The 21,020-nt window shown below is 49.7% G+C and overlaps 1 protein-coding gene across 2 annotated transcripts; it reads right to left on the bottom strand.

Annotated features, from left to right (window-relative positions):
* Positions 1-1,456: 1,456 nt before the first annotated feature.
* P2rx5 (purinergic receptor P2X 5) lies at positions 1,457-20,253 on the bottom strand. Of its 2 annotated transcripts, XM_042699449.1 has the most exons (13): positions 20,115-20,253; positions 13,889-14,039; positions 13,194-13,265; positions 12,903-12,978; positions 12,724-12,820; positions 12,023-12,103; positions 11,696-11,828; positions 10,798-10,931; positions 9,939-10,032; positions 9,750-9,815; positions 5,677-5,759; positions 4,067-4,225; positions 1,457-1,827 (listed from the first exon to the last, which is right to left on the bottom strand). In XM_042699449.1, the coding sequence occupies exons 1-13, from the start codon at positions 20,249-20,251 to the stop codon at positions 1,758-1,760; spliced, it is 1,353 nt and encodes a 450-aa protein (XP_042555383.1). In that variant the 5' UTR covers positions 20,252-20,253; the 3' UTR covers positions 1,457-1,757. The 2 variants fall into 2 exon arrangements, with proteins under 2 accessions (XP_042555383.1, XP_042555384.1); XM_042699450.1 differs by lacking the exon at positions 12,023-12,103.
* Between the last annotated feature and the right edge of the window lie 767 nt (positions 20,254-21,020).

The raw sequence follows: 21,020 nt of genomic DNA, 5'->3' as shown, positions 1-21,020 counted from the left end.
AAAGACCATGAGATTCTTATCTCCAATTAACCACCAAAAAGCCAAAAGTGGAACTGTGGCTCAACTGGCAGAATGCCAGCCTTGATTGAAAAAGCTAAGGGAGGGCTCCTCACTAAAGCAATTGGGTTTTATAATCTAATGTGACTTTTAGGTGTGGGAAGAAACAAGGAGCAAGGGTCATGGCTGCTGAAGTTCAAAGGCCCAGAGTTCAAGCCCTACTACTGGCACACACACACACAAATAACAGTATGACCTAGTCAAAATAGCTAATGAAAATAAAGTGAGCATAGTGCTGCTTTTGTGATGGGAATGAGAGAGAACAATCCCCCTGCTCTCAAGACAGCATGGGTAAGTCTAACCTAGAACACCCCTTCTGAGCAAGGTTACTTCCTCTCACTCCCAACTAGAGCTTCCCAAATAGAGTGCTTGCAAATCCCGTCAGGATCTTGAGCAGAGGCAGGTTCTGTTTTGGTAGGACAGGGGAAGGGCCTGAGACTGCATTGCTCACTGGCTTCCTGGAGACACTGACCCTGCTGGTCCACAGACCCCATTTTGAGTTATTGGACTCTCCAGCCCTTAAAAGTCTGTAGCTTAGGGCTGGGAAGGTGGCTCAGTGGTAGAGCGCTTGCCTTGCATGCCTGAGGCCCTGGGTTCGATTCCTCAGCACCACAAAAGCAAAAAGAAAAAGCCGGAAGTGGCGCTGTGGCTCAAGTGGTAGAGCGCTAGCCTTGAGCTGAAGAGCTGAGGGATAGCACCCAGGCCCAGAGTTCAGGCCCCACAACCGGACCCAAAAAAAAAAGTCTGTAGCTTAGAGTGGAGCATTTGACATGGGGAAGGTGGTGCAGCAGACTGGGAGTGAGGGCTCCCTATCAACTTTGCGCCTGCTCAGAGAGCATTATCCTTCATTTCATTAGCAGCACCTCAGCCCAGGCATCATCTAAGAAGAGTGGGCTGGGGGCAGCTAGTCAGAGCCAGCCCCACAGAACAGCAAGAGCCAACCGTACACACAGAGGCATCTCTCACCTCAGCCGGTCATTATTCCCAGAGCTTCCTGGACCTGCGATGGGCGGCAAAATGGAGCAGAGGCTTCCCTGCCCCCTTCCTCACCAAGCCTCTGCAGCTGACCTCTTCCCTTAAGCGCCTGATTGGCGCAGCCTTTTCCCAGTTGCCTCCTGAACCACTTTTAAAAATTTATCCCTGGGAGTACACCCAAATGTCCCTTGGGATCTTGTCCAAAGGATTTTTCTAAACAAGCATCATTCTCTACAGGGTCTTGTGAAAACTGTTAAGTTAGCAACAAGAGGAGGGCTAGGTACCCAGGCTGGCTGTCATGTCTCTGTAGGCTCTGGAGGGAGTTATATGTGTATCTCTTCCCTAAGAACCAGGTTAGCAGCTCATTTAAGCATCTCTAAGAAAGCACCCAGCAATAGGCATGCTTTAATGCACATTTTCTGCATAGATGAGTGCATTTCCATTCAGGAGAAATCATACCACTCTAGCATTGCCAGGCCTATGGCGGGCCCTTTCCCTGGGTGCCTGCCCCAGGGCTCCTCTTCTGGATTTGAACTGCTCTAGTCACAGAAGGTCTTCCCCTTCACACAAGAAAAGGCTTAGAGTGGGACTCTAAAAAGCAGGAGTGATGGCTTTTCCAGAAAGCCCCTGTCCAATCCAGGCACAGGGATGCCTCTTCTCAGTTAAGAGCTGTGAACTCTTCTGGCCCCAACATCTTCAAATCTACTCTTGGCCAGAAGTTCTGGCTATGTCTCTACAGTCTGCAAGATCTGCCGCTGCTTCTCATTCACCGTGGCATCCTCCTGGAGCCCAGACCTGTTGGTAAAAGAAAGGACACACAAAGGCAGAGAAGACTGACAGGTCACTGTCTCCCAAAAGGTAAGAAGCACACAGCAAGCAGCCTCAGCCTCTGGCAGGCAACAAGTAGTGTTAAGAGCATTTTGAAAGAGGTGCACCCTGGGTTCATTGCAGCGTTATTTACCATAGCTAAGATAGATGCTCCAACCTAGATGCTCCTCAGTAGATGACTGGAACAAGAAAATGTGGTATACACACACACACACACACACACACACACACACACACACAGTGGAATTCTATGCTTCCATCAGAAAGAATGACACCACTCCATTCATAAGGAAATGGAAAGACTTGGAAAAAATCATATTAAGTAAACAAGACCCAAAGAAACAGACTGCACGGTTTCCCTCATTTGTAATAATTAGTATATGTCTAGGATAGTCCAAGAAGAGGATCACAGTAGCTCAATAACTATGTACATATGACCATATAAGATGATGCTAAGTGAAATGAACTCCAAGATATGGAAACAAGAAGTTTGTCTTTGTTGTTGTTTTTAATGTACTCTGTGAAGTTCTTTCTTTTTTCTTTCATTCTCTTTTTCCCCTATGGTTTACCCCCTGTTGTTACTGTATTTGATTTTGGTGCCCTGGGTATTATAAATATGTTTATCTGAACTAGGAAAGGGAAGGGCAACAACAAAATGGTGAGACAAAGGACAAGGGGAACCAGTGCAACAGCGATCCTCACAAGACACTCTGTTGGAAATGATCTGCACAACTTGGAGGGAGTGTTAGGAGGAGGGAAAATAGGAGAAAATGAGGGAAGAGGAACAAGTCTGACAAAAAATGTACTCCCTACCTTACTTATGTAACTATAACCCCTTTGTATATTACCTTGACAATAAAATTAAATTAAACAAAAAGAGGCACACCCTGTTGGGGTTCCTGGACACTTCCCAGACACAAGGAAATCCTTAGGCTGAGGCCTATGGGCTGCTTAGTAATGAGCAACAGCAACTGCGGTGGCAGCCAGCCAAAACCCTGCCATTCCTCCCTCTCCCCCCTCCATAAGGTAAGATGCTCAGAGAGGTACCAAGACAGTGACAGTCAAAGCAGGGAACGCGGGGACAGATCGGGATAGCCAGTCTGGCCCTGCTGTTTCAGTTCTCAGTCTCCTGTTTTGTTTTGTTTTTTCTTTCACTCTGTCCCAGGCTGTTTCTCTGCCCTTCTTCTGCCCTGGCCCAGATTCAAGCCTAAGGCTGCCAAACCCTGAGTCAGCAAGGACTGAAAGCTAAGGGCAGCAATGCTGTCCCAGGCCAGGAAACTCCATGGGTTGTGGCTTACAGGAAGGAGGCACAGAGCCCAAGCCTAACTGCAGAGCAGGCACCTGTCTAGCTCCACACTGGAAGGAACTAATAAAGGAGCCTGGCTCAGGTAGCTCTCTCTGTAATCCATCCTAGCTAATAAGGCTGAAAATCTGAGGGTCATGATGGTTCGAAGCCAACCTAGTCAGGAAAGTCCATGAGGCTCTTACCTCCAATTAACGACCAAAAAAGCCAGAAGTGGAACTATGGTTCAAGTGGTAGAACACCAGCCTTAAGCTACACAGCTAAGGGATAGTGCCCAAGCCCTGAGTTCAAGCCCCAGTTCCAACACACACACACACACACACACACACACACACACACACACACACACACACAATTTACTGAAGAAAAGAAAACAACAAAGCAGAGAACACAACTAGGCAGCAGTGGAGTCTTATTTGAAAAACAAAAAAGGTCAAGCTGAGCAGGAATTCAGGGCAGTACCCCAAGGAAGAGCAGCTCAAGAATATCCACAAAGAAAAGGACCAAGGGGAGTAGCTTGCTGGGAGGGTGGGGGAATGGGGAGCTTGAGCAGGTAAGCACACTGCTTGGAGAACAAGAGCTGAAGATCAGCTACCTTCATTCAAATACCAACTCTACCATTTATTAACTGTGGGGCTTGAGCAAGTTGTGTAACCCTTTTTATGCTTTGGTTCCTCATTTGTTAGGGCCTATCTATGTCCTCATTAAGTTGTACAAACAAGTTAATATATACTAATAGCTCAGGGCAGTGTTGGTTGGGAGAGGCTTGAGAGTCTGGGAAGTTAGGAACTATGTAGCAAGATGCTTGCTTTGCAGGGGGACTGAGGGGTCCAGTCCATGGGCAGCACCCTAGCAACCCCCACATTGGGGATTCCAATCATCATCTTCCCAGAAGCTCCTCACCTAGCAGGCCGGAGGATCTGTGGGTCCAAACTGCCATTCTGCTTCCAGCTGCTGTTTCTGGGTTGCTCGAGGGGCAGATCCCCCTCCAGGGGCTCATCCTCCTCTAGCCCCTGCTTCATCGCTTCACCCTTGGATTCCAGAGACCTGTCCTCTCGGCCCCTGGGCAGAAGGATATGACCCATTAACCTAACCCAGGCCTGCTGCTACCAACATCCACCCTCCATCTTCCAGGGGTACAGCCTGCAGCCAGGTGGGGCTTAGAGCTCAGGCTACAGCTGGAGTTAACCCAAGCAAACCACTCAGGCCCCACTTCTGGAACCCACCGTCATAGGCTGAGGGAAGATCCAGGTGTCTGTTCCAGGATATTATTTTGTTGTTGTTGGCTATGGGGCTTGAACTCAGGGCCTGAGCACTGTCTCTGAGCTTTTTCTGCTCAAGGCTAGTGCTCTACCACTTTGAACCACAGCACCATTTCTGGTTTTCTGGTGATTAATTGGAGATAAGAATCTCACAAAGGGGGCTGGGAAGGTGGCTCAGTGGTAGAGTGCTTGCCTAGCATGCATGAAGCCCTGAATTTGAGTCCTCAGTATCACATAAGCAGAAAAAGACAGAAGTGGCACTGTGGCTCAAGTGGTAGAATGGTAGCTTTGGGCAAATGAAGCTCAGGGACAGTGGCCAGGCCCTGAGGTCAAGCCCCAGGACTGGCAGAAAAAGAAAAAGAAAAAGAGTGTCTCACAGACTTTCCTGCCTAGGACCGTGATCCTTAGATCTCAGCCTCCTGAGTAGCTAGGATTACAGCTGTAAACTACTAGTGCCCAGCTCAGGGTCTTAGCACCTCTTGAAAGATTTCTCAAGGAGAAAGAGCATCCCAATCACATGGTTTCCCTTACTGTGATCTGCTGCTCTGTATATACACACATGCACCCCACACACATGCACACATGCATCCCACATGCATACATACATATGTGCACACACATGAATGCACATGTGTACATCACAAAGCCCACTCAAGAGACCTTGGAAAGAGGTTCCAGAGGAGGAGGAAGGGGAGAGGCATTCATTTTCCCCTTCCCTTGTCATTCATCTTCAAAGCCCCACCCTCTAGTACAACCAAGTACAATAATCACAAATCACAAGTGCTGGGAGGCCCTCTGCTACGGGAGGGGAACTGCTAGCCTCCAACCACATAAGGTCCATGAGATCATTTGGTACCAGACAGGACAGACATATGGCTTCCCCCATGCACCTCATCTACTGTTGTCTGATACTGATAATTTCATATGGTCCTAAACATGATGCATAGCCCTTGGCAGGAAAAAGTTTCCCCACCCCTGGACCAACATTCATCTGAGGCCTCTTATCAATACTCATCTTGCAGACAGAGAAATTGAGGCCCAAAGAGGCCTGGGAGTGATCACAGAGACTGTGATGCTGAGCCTGCAAAGCGGGCCTTCAGCAAGATGGCCTGAGGCAGCCTCTCCCTCTGGAAGCTCTGAGGTAGTGCCCGGTTCTATGGACAGCCACACCCAACATTCTACCTCCACACTTTAACCCCACGACCCACCAGGTGAAGATAAGCTGGCATGCAGGAAGGAAGACTCACTGACCTTACTTCCTCATATTTCTTGTCTCGGTAAAACTCTCCCGTTTTGATGATATAGATGAGTACGAGGTCACAGAAGAAAGCTCCCTGCAAAAAGAGTTGTGGGGGGGGGGGGGGGAGCTGACCCAGAATCCTAGCTTCCTATTGTTTGATTCCACAACAACACACAAGATGAGGGAGTTATCATGGCCCCAGTTAGCTCAAGAGGAAACAGGACCCAGAATGGAACACCACTGTCCAGGGCCACAGAAGGACCTGTGGTCAACTCAAAGTTAGACTAAAGTGCTGCCACCTATCCCATGCATTACCTTGAGCAGCTCCAATGCTTTCACCACATTTGTCAAGCATCCGGCACATTTCTGTACTACACCAGGGTACAAGGAAGACACTGACCATACAAACCTTCTAAAGATACCACCTCTGCTGCAAAAAGCAAGGAAGTTGAGCTGGGGAGGGGGCTCAGTGGTAGAGCACTTGCCTTGCATGCATGAGGCCCTGGGTTCGATTCCTCAGCACCACATAAGCAAAAAGAAAAAAAGCCAGAAGTGGTGCTGTGGCTCAAGTGGTAGAGCGCTAGCCTTGAGCTGAAGAGCTGAGGTACAGCGCCCAGACCCAGAGTTCAGGCCCCACGACCGGACCAAAAAAAAAAAAAAAAGCAAGGAAGTGTACTGTGACAGAGTGGCATGTCTTATAACAGAGAGGATAGGAGCAGGCAGAAGACAGGACTTCACTAAGCCTGGGAAAATAATTCTGGGGTGACTTTTGAGGGCAGAATAGGAGTTGATACAAAGCCTATGGAAAGCACTGCAGAGGAAGGAGTAGGATTTGGTGCCTGAAAGCTGCCACAGGGCCTGTGGGGAAAGAGCAAGATGTTCTTCTAGGGAAGTCCGTAGGAAGTGGCCTATGTGAGAATGCTTTCAAGGTATGTGTTCTAGTCCTTTAGTGGGGGTATTTAAGGAAGATTCCTCTGGCCAGATGCCAGTGGCTCATGCCTGTGATCCCTGATAGCTCAATTAGATTACTTAGACTTTGCCAGAGAACCACACACACATCCAGGTACAGAGAACAAAGAAAGGGTTATTGCCGGGAAAGGGGCTGGCAACACTCCTTCTCACAAAGGAGAAATGAGAAGAAGCACCCGCTATTGTCTGGGGTGACTTATATAACCTAGGAGGTTTAGGAGGGGCTAGGAGGGCTAGGAGGCAGAGACCCTGGTGTGGACCTGTGGGCCAAGGGGTTCATCATGGTGAACTAGGATTTATGGCTGCTGTCCAAATAGTAGATAAGGGGTCCTGCAGCTGTCCAGACCTGAAGGTCTAAGAGGCTCTTGTTGCCTTATATAGAAGTAGGAAGGGGGCATGCTAAGCTGTGGAGAAGGGAAGGAGTGAACTAAGCTATGGGAAGGGACTCATTTCACTAACAATCCCATCTACTCAGGAAGCTGAGATGTGAGGATCATCATCTGAAGCCAGCTCAGGCAAACAAATTTGAGAGACTCTAATAGCCAGTTAACCACCAAAAAGCCGGAAGTGGAGCTGCAGCTCAAGAGGTAGAGCACTAGCCTTGAGCACAAAAGTTCAAGGGTAGTGTCCAGGCCCTGAGTTCAAGCCCCAGGACAAGTTTACAAAAAGGGAAAAGAATGGGCTGGGAATATAGCTTAGTGATAGAGTGCCTACCTATCATGCCCGAAGCCCTGGGTTCAATTCTTCAGTACCAAATAAACAGAAAAGGCTAGAAGTGGCTCTGTGGCTTAAGTGATAGAGTGCTAGCCTTGAGCAAAAGAAGCTCAGGGACAGTGCCTAGGCCTGAGCAAAAGCCCCAGAACTGGGGGGAAAGGGGAGGGGGAAGGAAAAGAAAAGGAAGGAATGAAAAAAAATAGGAAGGAATGAGGGAGAGAGAGAGGGAGGGAAGAAGGGAGAGTGGGAGACAGGGAGGGAGACAGAGAAGGAGAGAGAGTGTGTCCTCTGGTAATCAATGTGAATATATTGGAGAATTAGGGACAGCCTGGTTCTGAGTTCAAGCCCCAGAACAAGAACAAAAAAAAAAAATTCTAAGCCAGGCATCGGTGGCTCACGCCTGTAATCCTAGCTACTCAGGAGACTGAGATCTGAGGATCATGGTTCAAAGCCAGCCCAGGCAGGAAAGCCCGTAAGACTCTTATCTCCAATAAAACACTCAGAAAACCGGAAGTGGTGCTGTGGCTCAAGTGGTAGGGTACTAGCCTTGAGCTGAAGAGCTGAGGGACAGCGCCCAGGCCTAGAGTTCAAGCCCCACAACTGACAAAAAATAAAATAAAATAAAATAAATATATATATGTAATATATATAATTATTCTGGCAGTCAATGTGAGATAGACTGGAGGAGGCCTGACCTTCACCGCATGAAGCTACAGTAGTGGCCAAGGAAAGAGAGGAGGCCTCACAAAAAGTCCTGACCAGCATGTGGCCTGTGTGCAGTGCCTGTCTGCTCCAGCAGATGGCACCCCCACACCACATAGGTGGGAGTGTGCTCTTGAAGGCTAGAGTAAGAAAGTGGTGCACAGGGGAACTCGGCAGTCTGGCTGGGGGTATAACACACGTGTTCCCCAGATGCTATGTGATTCAGTAATTCCTTGTTCACTCTTACTCCATCAGCCACCATCTCACTTGACTTCGCACATCACCTTTAGCTCACAGGTGTGCCCTCTGATGCCTGGACTACTCACAGAGCAAGCAAACTGCATGTACACACATCCGGGATTCCCTAAGGATGTCAGCAGTCCATGTAGGACTCACTCTCAGTCCCCTCTCAAGAGCACTGCCTCTCTGACTCCTGTCCTCCTAGCCCATACGAACTTGATCTTGGGTCTTGATAGAATCCCCCAATGAGCCTCAGACTGCCCAGTACAGCAGTGAGGGAAGAGGCTCCAGAAAACTTGAAAGGAATTTGCTGGTGTGGGCCCAAGCTCCCACTCGTCACGAGCACAAAGGGCATTACCTTTCTTATTCTCTAACCACTATGTCTGCTTCTGTGAGCCCCACTGGGACAGTTGGGGCCTCCTCCCAGGAAGGACTGGAGTGCTGCCTCCCCTGCCCCTCTTTCTTTTAGCTAGCCAGTTCTCAGCAGCTACCACTTTGAGGTATCACAGCTGAGAGGAGGGGGTCACTGACACTCAGTAGGTAGACGTCAGGAATGCTCTTAAACATCCCACAGTATGCAGGACAGTCCCCAAACAATGGCTGAGTGGGGTTGGTAGATCACACCTGTAATCCTAGTTACTCAAGAGGCTCAGATAGGAGAACCAAGGTTTGAAGCCAGCTTGAGTAGGAAAGTCTGTGGGATTTTTTTTTTTTTTTTTTTTTTTTGGTCGTGGGGCTTGAACTCTGGGCTTGGGCACTGTCCCTGCATTCTTCAGCTCAAGGCAAGTGCTCTACCATTTGAGCCACAGTACCACTTCCAGTTTTCTAGTGGTTTATTGGAGATAAGAGTCTCACAGACTTTCCTGTCTGGGCTGGCTTTGAACTGCGATCCTCAGATCTCAGCCTCCTAAGTAGCTAGGATTACAGGCGTGAGCCACCAGCACCCAGCTTTGTGGGATTCTTATTTCCAATTAATCACCCAAAATCTAAAAATGGGGGTGTGACTCAAGTGGTAGAGTAATAGCTGTAAGTGAAAAGACTAAGGAACAGTGCCCAGGCCCTGAGTTCAAGCCTCAGTACTGGCACAATAATTAACAGCCCAAAATGTCAACAGTGCCAAGATTGAAGAAAACTGTGTATATCCACCTCTTAGCTGAAGCAGAGATAGGAGATGTTAGAAGACCCTGGGTTTAGACTGACCCGGGATCCCAGAAAGCTCCATTTTGCCTAAGACTGACCCACACACACCACACACCACCCCACCTCACAGTGCGGAGCTTCAGACAAGCAAATGCCTCTCCACTCTGTAGAGATCTCAACAGAAGTTGCACCCGGGGTAGCTGGGAGGGCATGAAACTCTTGAGGTCACACACACTTGTATGTGACCTCACCATCTCTGAGCATCAGATAGGTTTCCCGTCCCTCAGAGTAGAGGGTGGGAGGTGGGGTAGGTACTCACCGCACCCATGAGTGCCACCCCAGAGCCCACATTGATGATTGTGGGGATGATGTTGAACTTCCCTGCCTGAAAGACAGAGACACCAAGGATTGACAGTGCTAGGATAGGAAGCAAGATCCCCGGATCTCTCCAGCCCCCCTCCACCCTCTGGGCCTGCTCAGTCTGAAAACAAGAAGGCAGTATGCGCACCTTGCCATTAACTATCACATCAAAGCGTATCCCATAGGCTTTCATCAGGTTGCGGAACTCCATCCCAGCAGCATCTCGGTAATACCTGGCAAACCTAGGGGAGACAAGGCCCAGAGAGGTTCAGCCTGCTGGCACCTTCCCTCCATGGCAGCACAGAGCACTGCTTCAAGAGCCCCCAGGCCCCTGACCCTCAACATCCATAGAGGACAGAGATCCACTCACTGAGTCAGGGACAAGATACATCCGGCTGGTGCTGGTGATGTGGGCTTACACCTGAAATCCTAGACACTCAGGAAACAGATCTGAGAATTGTGATTTGAAACCAGCCCAGGGAAGACAAATCTGAGGGACTCTGATCTCCAATTATCCAGCCAAAAGCCAGAAGTAGAAGTGTGGCTCAGGTGGTAAAGTGTCAGCCTTGAGCACAAAAAGACAAGGAAGAATACAAGGCCCTGAGTTCAAGTCCCAATGCTGGCACAAGAAAAAGAGGGAGGCACATCCATACCTTTAAAACCTCTGCATTCTCCAAGGGGCCAGGGCTTTCCCACTGTGCTCAGCACCAGCCTCCGGGGCTGCCAAAGCACTGAGGGACTTCACTCCACAGAGAAGCCAAGCCTTACAGCCATTATCGTAAGAACAGGGCAGAACAGACCCCCTACTTCTTCCCCCCCACCCCCCGCCACTCCCCCACCTCCTAGGACCAGTGCTCACAGCTACTGCCCAGGCCACCCTTGCCTTCCCTCAACCATCCCTCCCTGACTCCCACCCCAAGGCACAGGTGTCATGGTGTTAGTGCTCAGGGAATGGCACAGAGTATGGTCAAGGTCAGGATTAAAAGATGGTATAAGATAGCTGTTACCTGAAGTTGTACCCCGAGGATACAGACTTCGTCTCTTTGTTGTCCAGGCGGTTAAAATAATAGTGCGGGTGGCATTCGGAGGCAGCTTTGTCAAGGTCGCAGTCCCATTCAATATGAATTCCTATCACACCACCCTAGATACAAGAGATAAGGTCAGTGCCTAGAGCACATCTTCAGACGAAGATGGACCGAAGTCACAGGCAGCTCTTCACAAGAGCTCAGGCCCAGGATCAGCCTGCTGGAGCAGCCTTTGGAGAGGTCCCAGCCCCAGCCCTGTAGCAGCTGTGAAGGTGACTTGCCCCAGCCCTCACTGCTCATGAGAACAGGGAGCCAACTGCCCACATGAGTATGTTTTATGGACAGCGACTTCATATATGAACCAGCATGTACTCATGGACTTTTTTTTCTTTTTTGTCAGTCATGGGGCTTAAACTCATGACCTGGGTGCTGTCCCTGGGCTCTTTTTGCTCAAGGCTAGTGCTCTACCACTTTGAGCCACAGCACTACTTCTGGTTTTCTGGTGGTTAACTAGAGACAAGAGTCTCACGGACTTTCCTGCCCTGGTTGGCTTCGAACCACAATCCTCAGATCTCAGCCTCCTGAGTAGTTAGGATTACAGGCATGAGCCACTGGCACCAGGCTTTCATGGGACTTTTCTCTGGCTCTTTTCTACTGATACCCTGAGGCCTGAGGAACAGATGCCAAATCTGCCCTATGCTGAGTGAGTGCCTAGCACAGGCTGGCTGTGTGGCACAGCTAACTAACACAGTGAGTTCCTGTTTGGCAAGTGACTTTGCAGGGCTGCCTCCCACTCACCTTACAGGTCCCCCATCCACACTCACCTCCCCATCCAGAGCCCGGGTCCCCACAGAAGGCTCCCTTGGCGCATGCCACCCACCTTCAGAGCCATGTCCTGGAAGCTGCTCCCTGCCCAGTGTAGCACAGACCCCAGGTGGAAAATGGGGCAGTAGTGATTCTTGGGGCCAAAGCGACAGGATTTCAGGAAATGTTTGTTGTCCAGCACATTTGCTCTGGGTGAAAGTCATGAGATAAGAGTCAGACTCTGTTCCTGGGCACAACTCAGTAGTGAGGGAGCCCCTTGCTTGACGACCACTCTCCTCAGCATTGCCCTGAGGCTCATTCACATGTAGATGTCACTTGCGCATTCCCAATAAACATGCACAGCCACAAGGAAGGCCAACCAAGAGTCTCAAGCCCTACATACTTGGAGAAGTTAAACTTGGGGAAACGAATGAAGTTCTTTATGAAAATGGTGAAGTCCTCAGCCTCCCTCAGGAGTGGCTCTCTGAAAACCAAACCAGGAAAGCTTAAGCAAAAGGTGGACTACCCACACGAGCACTTATTTTGTTGTTGTTTTTTGCAGTTATGGGCCTGAACTCGGGCCTGGGTGCTGTCCCTCAACTCTTCAGCTCAAGGCTAGCACTCTACCACTTGAGTCACAGTGCTACTTCTAGCTTTTCTGCTTATGTGGTGCTGAGGAGTCGAACCCAGGGCCTCATGCATACGAGGCAAGTGCTCTACCACTGAACCATCTTCCCAGCCTTTTTTTTCAATCAAGACTGGCACTCAACCACTTGAGACACGCTTCCACTTCTGGTTAAGTGGACATAAAAATCTCATCTGCCCAGGCTAGATTTGAACCTCAATCTTCAGGTCTCAGCCTACTGAGTAGCTAGGATTACGGGCGTGAGCCACCAGTACCTGGCCACAAGCACTTTTAATGGACAAAGATTTCACACCACCGTTGGCCTGTGGCAAGGCCCAAGGCTATCCCTTGCTCTCCTGGAGCCTTTCCCCTTTGCAATGTCCTCACAGCTTTCTGGTTTGTCCTGACATCCCCTCAGAATGAGGCTCCTGGAATGGGCATGGCACTGTGTAAGTTCTCAGGGTATCCCACCCACTCACGTTGGGTTGGAGTTTGTTTCCACTGGGCACCAGGCGAAGATCTCACAGGTGCCCCTGGTTGAGTTTCTGACCCTCAGACAGCGACCAGTCTTCACTCCTGCAGGGGTGGGACAGGGACGATCCAGGAGCCTTCAGGCCCCAGGTCCCCTTCACTCCCCTCATCCCTACCCATTCCTTACCATGTCCAGCTATAACAGGCACCCCAGCATGGCAGTCGTTGTCCTGAAAACAAATGCCATCAGGAATATCTTCATGCTGTCAGTAAAGAAAGGTGCCTGAATAAGGACCTTCAGCAAAAGCCTTGGCCCCATGCAGGGACTAAAATTGGGGTTTTTCCCTGCCTAAGGCCACACACCCTTTGAGAACTTTCTTGTCCCCAGACAGTGCAGGTGCATGCAGCCTCCCAGCCCCATTTCCAACCATGGCTGGCAGCCCTCCCACGGTTTCCTCACCCTTGTGTCAAAGCAAACCTCAGCACAGATGCCCTGCCGCTGGTTGGCAGTCACGATCAGGTTGGTGACCACAAAGAAGACGTTCTCCCCCTGAGGAAGCAGAGAGGGGCTGAGGAACCCCTGCCTGTACTCTTGGAACTCTCCTAGCCAGGCTCCCTGGTAGAGTGGGACCTCTGCATGGATGTTTAATTCAATGGGACCACAAAGCTGGGGGACTTCACCCAGTTAACAACAGACCTGCAGAGTCTAAATAGAAATCCTTTCACTGTATTTCTAAGTGACCCTGATCAGTGAATCCCTGTTCTGAACTTTGCCTGGGGCAAGCCCTGATCTTAGAGAAGTGGCAATGGACTTGCCCTGGTCCTGGCCCAGGATGACTGAAGCGTGGGGGGGAGCTATTCCCAAGAACACTGTGGTAAGGAAGAATTTATCTGTGTCAGACCACCTAATCATGATGACTCCGAAGTTGTTTGGGCCTCATGATCTCAGTAGACCCAGAAATCTCTGGAACGGAACAGTCACCCTAGGCACGGAAATGAAGATAGGACTTGGAAGGGAAAAAGTATTTAGACATCCTGAACCAAGGGAGATCACAGATGGAAATCCCTGGGCATCCAAGAGCTAGGTGGGCACCCAAGCTGTTTCCTGTATGATCCACCCAAGCCATACACACCAGCTGGGGTCCCTGCGACTGGGATGGAGGGATCGCTCACCTGGGGTGGAATGACATAGTCGGCAACATCCCAGAGCCGCTCCCCGAGCTCTGAGGTGTTGGTGTAGGCCACACCTTTGACTTTGGTGACAACCGCACTCTGTAGTGAGGTGTCTGTGTCTTGGTAGCTCTTCTTCACCAGGAAGACCCATCTGGGGGAAGGAAATCAGCAAGTGGGCATCAACCATATGGCTGCCAGGCCAAAGTGGAAGTCAGTAACTTCTTGGGCAGAGGACACAGCTCCAACTGGTGCTTGAAACTCAGTCCTGCAAGCAGCACAAGTGGCAAGGCAGTCCGGAGGCAGGCACTCTAACAAGGTTAAGACCACAGCTCTTAGAACTGCAGCCCCAAACTGGGAAGGCCTGGCCTGAAATGTGTTAGCCACCTGCTGGCCACAGTGGCTTAGCTCTGGGAGTAAGAGGGAGCTTTCCCAGCCTCATGTGGAGTTAACAGACCCTCCTCTCATCAGGGCTTGTGGGGATGGTGAAATGAGACAGAAGGTGCATAGCCTACCTCTAATCACAAAGAAGCCTCAGACAAACCCAAACCACGGGGCAATAAGAGAACAAGCCTGGAACAGTGGCATTATCCTGTAATCCTAGCACTTAAGAGGCAGAGACAGGAGGTTTGACGACAACCTGAACTACACAATAAGATTCTTCTTTGTTTTTTGTTTTTTTTTGCCAGTCCTGGGCTTGAACTCGGGCCTGGGCACTGTCCCTCAGCTCTTCAGCTCAAGGCAAGCACTCTACCACTTGAGCCACAGCGCCACTTCTGGCTTTTTCTGCTTATGTGGTGCTGAGGAATCGAACCCAGGGCCTCATGCATGCAAGGCAAGCGCTCTACCACTGAGCCACCTTCCCAGCCCCTACACAAGATTCTGTCTTAAACCAAAGGTTAGCCAGGCACTAGTAGCTCACATCCATCCTAGCTACTCAGGAGTCTGAGCCAACATAGGTAGATAAATCCAAGAAATTTTTAACTCCAAATAATCACATAGGAATATGGTATACACATACAAAAATACCATTGGGAAAGACAATCAAAAATCACAGTGAGGTGCTATTTTGTACTCATTAGAATGGCCTTAATAATTGTGTGTGAGAGTGCACGCACATGCACACACTAGTCCTGGGGGTCAAACTCAGGTCTGGGGCACTGTCCCTTAACTTTTTTTTCTTCTCAAGGCTAGTGCTCTACCACTGGAACCACAGTTCCACTTCTGGATTTTTTAGTAATTGAGTGGAGATAGAAATCTCAAAGACTTCCCTGCTCAAGCTAGCTTCGAACCACAATCCTCAATTCTCAACCTCCTGAGTAGCTAGGATTACAGGCATGAACCACCAGTGCTTAGCTCTTAATACTATTTTTTAAGCAAGGTAGTGGAGAAATTAGAGTCTTCATACATTCCTGGTGGAATTATAAACTGATATGGACACTGGGGAAAGTTTTAAACTTCCTCTAGAGGTTAAAGATAGAGTTACTAGATAACCTAGCAATTCCATTGTAAGCACATACCCAAGAGAACTGACAACATATCCACCAAAAAGTTGCACAAGAATGTTACTCGCAACATCAATCATGGTGGCTGAAATAACCAAAAGTCATCAGTTGGTGCTTGAATAAATGAAACATGGTGTAGCCATACAATGGGATATTATTCAGCCATGCAGATGAGTGAAGTACAGATTCATGCTACAACATAACCAACATAACATTGTGTTAAGCAAAATAAACAAGACTAGGAGAAGCTATATATTGTATGATGTATTTCTATGAAATGTCCAAAACAGACAGATTTATAAGTGATAGAGAGTAGGTTGGTCATTTCCCAGGGAGTAGGAGTGGGAGAAAATTGCAAGTGACTGGTGAAACAGACAGATTCACTTTGGAGGGGATGGATATATTCTGGAATTAGATAGCAGTGATAACAGTGTAATACTATGGATGTTCTAAAAGGTCCTCAATGATATAATTTGATGGCTAAATGGTTAACATTTTAAATGGTCAAAATGGCAAATTATATGCTATGTGTGTTTCATCTCAATTAAGAAATAATTTTTAAAAAGTTCTTACTCTTCAAAAGATATCTATGAGGGGCTGGGAAGTTGGCTCAGTGGTAGAGTGCTTGCCTTGCATGCATGAGGCCCTGGGTTCGATTCCTCAGCACCACATAAGCAAAATGAAAAAAGCTGGAAGTGGAGCTGTGGCTCGAGTGGTAGAGCACTAGCCTTGAGCTGAAGAGCTGAGGGACAGCGCCCAGGCCCAGAGTTCAAGCCCCACGACCGGACCTCCTCCTCCCAAAAAAAAAGATATCAATGACATGAAAAACTCAGTAATAATTCCAGATTAAAGGAGACTAAGAGATATAACAGCTAAATGCAAGGCACAATTTCAGCTTTCCTTTGCCATATAGCAACTATTAGGACAATGTACAAAAGGTCTATAAGTTGGATTGTTTAATTGCTTGATACTAATTTTATTATTTTTTTGTTGTTATTAGTCATGGGGCTTGAACTTGTGGCCTGGACACTGTCTCTGAGCTCTTTTGCTCAAGGCTAGTGCTCTACCACTTTAAGCTACAATACTTCTTCCAGTTTTCTAGTGGTTAATTGGAGGTAAGAATCTCATGGGCTTTTCTGCCTGGGCTGGCTTTGAATGGTGATCCTTATATCTCAGCCTCCAGAGTAGCGAGGATTACAGGCTTGAGCCACCAGCACCTGGCTTTGATGCTAATTTTAATGTTAATGTTCTAACTCTTCATTTTCATGTGCTGATAATGGGAATCCCAAGGCTTGAGATTTTTTTTCTTTTTGCTTTGTGTGTGTGTGTGTGTGTGTTTGCACATGTGCACATGTGTGCGCACACGTGCACACTCTCACTGACACTGGGTCTTTTTTTTGGGGGGGGGGCGTCTGGTCATGGGCCTGAACTCTGGGCCTGGGCGCTGTCCCTCAGCTCTTCAGCTCAAGGCTAGTGCTCTACCATTTGAGCCATAGCTCCACTTCTGGCTTTTTTTTTCTGCTTATGTGATGCTGAGGAATCGAACCCAGGGCCTCATGCATGCAAGGCAAGCACTCTACCACTGAACCACCTTCCCAGCCCTGATATTGGGTCTTGAACTCGGCACTTATGCTCTCACTTAGCTTTTTCACTCAAGGCTAGTACTCTATCACTTGAGCCACATCTCCGCATCCAGCTTTTTGCTGGTTAATTGGAGATAAGAGTTTCATGGACTTTTCTGCCCAGGTTGGCTTTAAACTTTGATCCTCAGATATCAGCCTCCTGAGTAGAAGGCGTGAGCCACCAGCACTAGCTTAATCTCTGCTTCTCATACTTGTATTTCATAAAATAAGAGAACTCCTGCTCTCCCCATCACATGGGTCATCTGCAAGTCAAGAGGCCCTCATCAGTATCTGGCCATACTGGCATTATCACCGGGGATTTCCAGCTTTCACACCCTTAGCAAGTAAATTTCTTGTTTTCAAGAGATACATAGAAACCATTTGGGAATGAAGAGTCATCTAACCTGCAATCTATTCTTGCAGCAGTCATATGTGAATATGAACAAAGAAAACAAGACACTAACATCTGAGAATTCTGCTGAAAGAGCATTCAATGCTCTATGTGTGTGCTGGATGCTGTCCCTGAGCTTTTTTTTTCCAGGCTGGCACTCTACCACTTGAGCCACAACTCCACTTCTGGCTTTTGGCTGGTTATTTGGAGATAAAGATTTTACAGACCTTCCTGTCTAGGTTGGCTTCAAACTGCAACCTCAGAGCTTAGACTCTTGAACAGCTGGAGTAATGGGCATGAGATACTGGTGCTCTGCGCTCAGATTCAGTATCTGACACTTTCTTCATTCACTGCCTGGCATTCTACCACCTGAGCCATCCCTTGAACCTCAATTATTTTTTTCTTTTACTATTTTTTTTTTTTTTTGGGTCTGGTCGTGGGCCTGAACTCTGGGCCTGGGCGCTGTCCCTCAGCTCTTCAGCTCAAGGCTAGCGCTCTACCACTTGAGCTACAGCACCACTTCCGGCTTTTTTCTTTTTGCTTATGTGGTGCTGAGGAATCGAACCCAGGGCCTCATGCATGCGAGGCAAGCGCTCTACCACTGAGCCACCTTCCCAGCCCTTCTTTTACTATTTTTGTCACTTTTCTCTAAGTCTGATGTCAAAACACAACATATGTATCTATGTTTGTGTGTGTGTGTGTGTGTGTGTGTGTGTGTGTGTGTGTGTGTGTCTGTGTGTGCACGAAAATTCCAGGACTGGGGCTTAAACTCGGGGCTTTGTGCTCTTGCTTGGCTGGCTTCTATTTTCAGCTCTTTTTGTTGTTTTTGCTGGTTAGTTGTATATAAGACTCTCATGGATTTGGCTGATCAGGCTGGTTTCAAACCTCAATCCTCAGACCTCATCCTTTTAAGTAGCCAGGATTATAGGCCTCAGCCATCAGCATTGGCTCAAAAGATACATTTAAGATGAGCAGCATGTCATGTGCCAGGCACAGTGAGAAGCGGCAGCAGAAGAGCTCACACACAACGCACCAGCTTACTATTGGTGTTGATTCTAGGATAGTCCAGGATAACCCTTCTTGGGAAGTTGGGGAAACTGAGGTCAAGACAGGAGGTAGTCTTCTGTCTGCTTGAGGTCATGGAGCAGGAAGTGTAGGATGCCAGCACTTTCCAGGGAGCTAGTGAGCATACTTAGTACAGAAGTGTAACTAACCAGCTAGACCAAGTATTCACCTCCTGCTGTCTGGGGCAACCCAGGAGTCGTGGTTCTTAGGCTGTCATATCACCCTGAGAGGGGTGTAACCTTTAAACCAAACAGTCCTTTCAGAAGAGACACACTGAGGCTGGCCCAGGCAAAAATATTAGGCAAACTATTCAAGAGTCAGTTCCTTCCTTCCTTCCTTCCTTCCTTCCTTCCTTCCTTCCTTCCTTCTTTCCTTCCTTCCCCCATTCATTTCACATCTGTTCTCTAATAAGTGATTAGGCCCTATCCACATAGCAACACCAGACAGTGAGCAAATGATTCTCTGAATTAGCTTATAATTACACTGCAGGAATGCTAGGGAGGAAAACAGGGAGAGTTATGTGAGAATCCTGTCTCAAAGATGAATGGAAGCTCATCAAGAAAAAAGAAAAGCAAGTTTGCTAAGGAACAGCACATAAAAAGCCACAAGGTGGGAGACAGCCAGGTGCTTTGGGGGTGATGAGTAAGCTCAGCTTCTGGGAGGAAGCAAGACTAGGGTCAGGGTTGCCCTCCCAGAAAGAGATGCAAGACACCATTCACTGAATGAGAAAAGGAAAATGCATTCTAGATGGGCACTGGTGACTTACACCTGTAATCCCAGCTACTCAGGAGGCTGAGATCTGAGGACTGCAGTTTGAAACCAATCTGGGCAGAAATGTCCATGAACCTCTTATCTACAATTAACCAGGGGGGAAAAAATCTGGAAGTGGAACTGTGTGGCTCAGGTGGTAGAGCACCAGTCTTGAGCAAAAAAGTCAAGGAAGAGCACAAGGCCCTGAGTTCAAACCCCTGTACCTTACACACTCACACATGCATGTGTGTGCACGGGCACACATGCATGCAGTCATTCTAGTTGTTCAAGCTAGGCATAACCCGCTCCCAGGGCCGAGGCTCCCTCCAAGGCCTGGCTGAGCAATCTCAAGGAAGCAGCCCTAGGCTGGTGGCATCGCTGCCTGCTAGGCAGAGTGGGCATTAGGAGGTGCCCAGTAGGACTGGGGTCCCTGGGCATGGATCCCCGGCTGAATCTCACAGAGGCAGTCAGAGGCAGTCACAGGTCCGGGGAGCTGACCGGAAGGGAGTTCGTTCTGGGAAATGCCAGGCTGGTGAGCTGTCCTCGCTAAGAGTAAGACACTGACACGGACTGATTATAAATAACCCGTCCGGCTGCCTGCGCCGGCTGTCGGGGGCACAGGGGCGGCTGCAGCTGAGCTCACCGCATTCCTGCCGTCTTCCCGCTGCCCTGGCACTGAGGGCTCCCTGCCCGTGGGAAGGAGCTGCCCGCAACAAGCCTCACAAACCAAGGAGCCCTGCCCACACCTCCCAGGGCGGAGAGGGCTCCTGAGCCCCATCTTCACACTCCAAGGCTCCGGGAGGACTCTCCCAGCCAGGCACCGCGGCCCGGCCTGAGCCTGCGAGCGGATTCGGCAGGGGGGTGGATCCCTCCTGCCCAGCCGCGCCCCGACTCACAGGACCAGGTAGAGCAGGATGGAGAGCTGCAGCAGTCGGTAGAGCAGCCCCACTTTCTTGTTCTTGGCCACCACATACTTTTCGGTCTTGTAGTCAAACAAAGACAGACAGAGTCGCTTGCAGTCCACTTGCCCCATGCCACCGGCCCACCCGGGCCTGCGGAGCGCCCAGCCCCACGCGTGCCGCAGGGAGCCGCCGCCTGCGGCCGCCGGGACCCTGCGGGGCCTCCGCGTCCGCGCCGCCGCACTCCGGGGCGCACCGCTCCAACGGGTCCGGACGCCGGGCGCGCGGGCTGCGGGCGGCTGGGCCCGATGACGGCCGCCGGGAGCGACCGCAGAGCCTGGGGCCGCGCCCCGGCCCCGCCTCCCGCCTCCGCCTTCGCCTCCGCGGACACAGTGACCCGCTGGGCCGGTCCCGCGCCCCTGGCCGGTGAGGACGCCCAGGGCCGGCTGAGGACCGCGCTGCGCGGCTGCACTGCCGTCGCCGGCGGAGGGAGGACGTGGAAGAGCCAAGCGCCCTCCCCGAGGCACCCTCCCGCGCCCTATCTCTTCTCCCAAACACATCGCAGAAGGGAGCCCCCCATTGAATAGATGGGGAAACTGAGGCACGGGGATGGGGAGACATAGAGCGAGGGAAGCGGAAGGGAACAGGGGATAGAGAGCAAAGAGCTTTCCCAAGCCGAGCGCTCATGGCTACGCCTACAATCCTAACTACTCTGGAAGCTGGGGACTGCAGTTTGAAGCGAGGCCTAAGGAAGTGGAGCTGTGGCTCAAGTGGTAGAGCTAATTTGTGTGTGTGTGTGTGTGTGTGTGTGTGTGTGTGTGTGTGTGTGAAGTGGTAGAGCTAGTTTTGTGTGTTTGTGTGTATGTGTGTGTGTGTGTTTGCTTCCAATCCTGGGGCTTGAAC

The sequence above is a fragment of the Dipodomys spectabilis genome, unplaced genomic scaffold (genome assembly GCF_019054845.1).
Source record: "Dipodomys spectabilis isolate Male_0828 unplaced genomic scaffold, ASM1905484v1 ptg000250l, whole genome shotgun sequence".
Classification (NCBI taxonomy): domain Eukaryota; kingdom Metazoa; phylum Chordata; class Mammalia; order Rodentia; family Heteromyidae; genus Dipodomys; species Dipodomys spectabilis.
The sequence above is the reverse complement of the archived record's forward strand: the minus strand, read 5'-3'. Positions and strand labels throughout refer to the sequence as shown.

Excerpts from the sequence above, each read along its gene's own strand:
- P2rx5 (XM_042699449.1), bottom strand. The coding sequence starts at position 20,251 with ATGGGGCAAGTGGACTGCAAGCGACTCTGTCTGTCTTTGTTTGACTAC. Across the intron at positions 10,932-11,695 it reads TCCAGGACATGGCTCTGAAG|GGTGGTGTGATAGGAATTCA; the intron begins GTGGGTGGCATG and ends TCTTGTATCTAG. Across the intron at positions 1,828-4,066 it reads CAGATCCTCCGGCCTGCTAG|GTCTGGGCTCCAGGAGGATG; the intron begins GTGAGGAGCTTC and ends TTTTACCAACAG.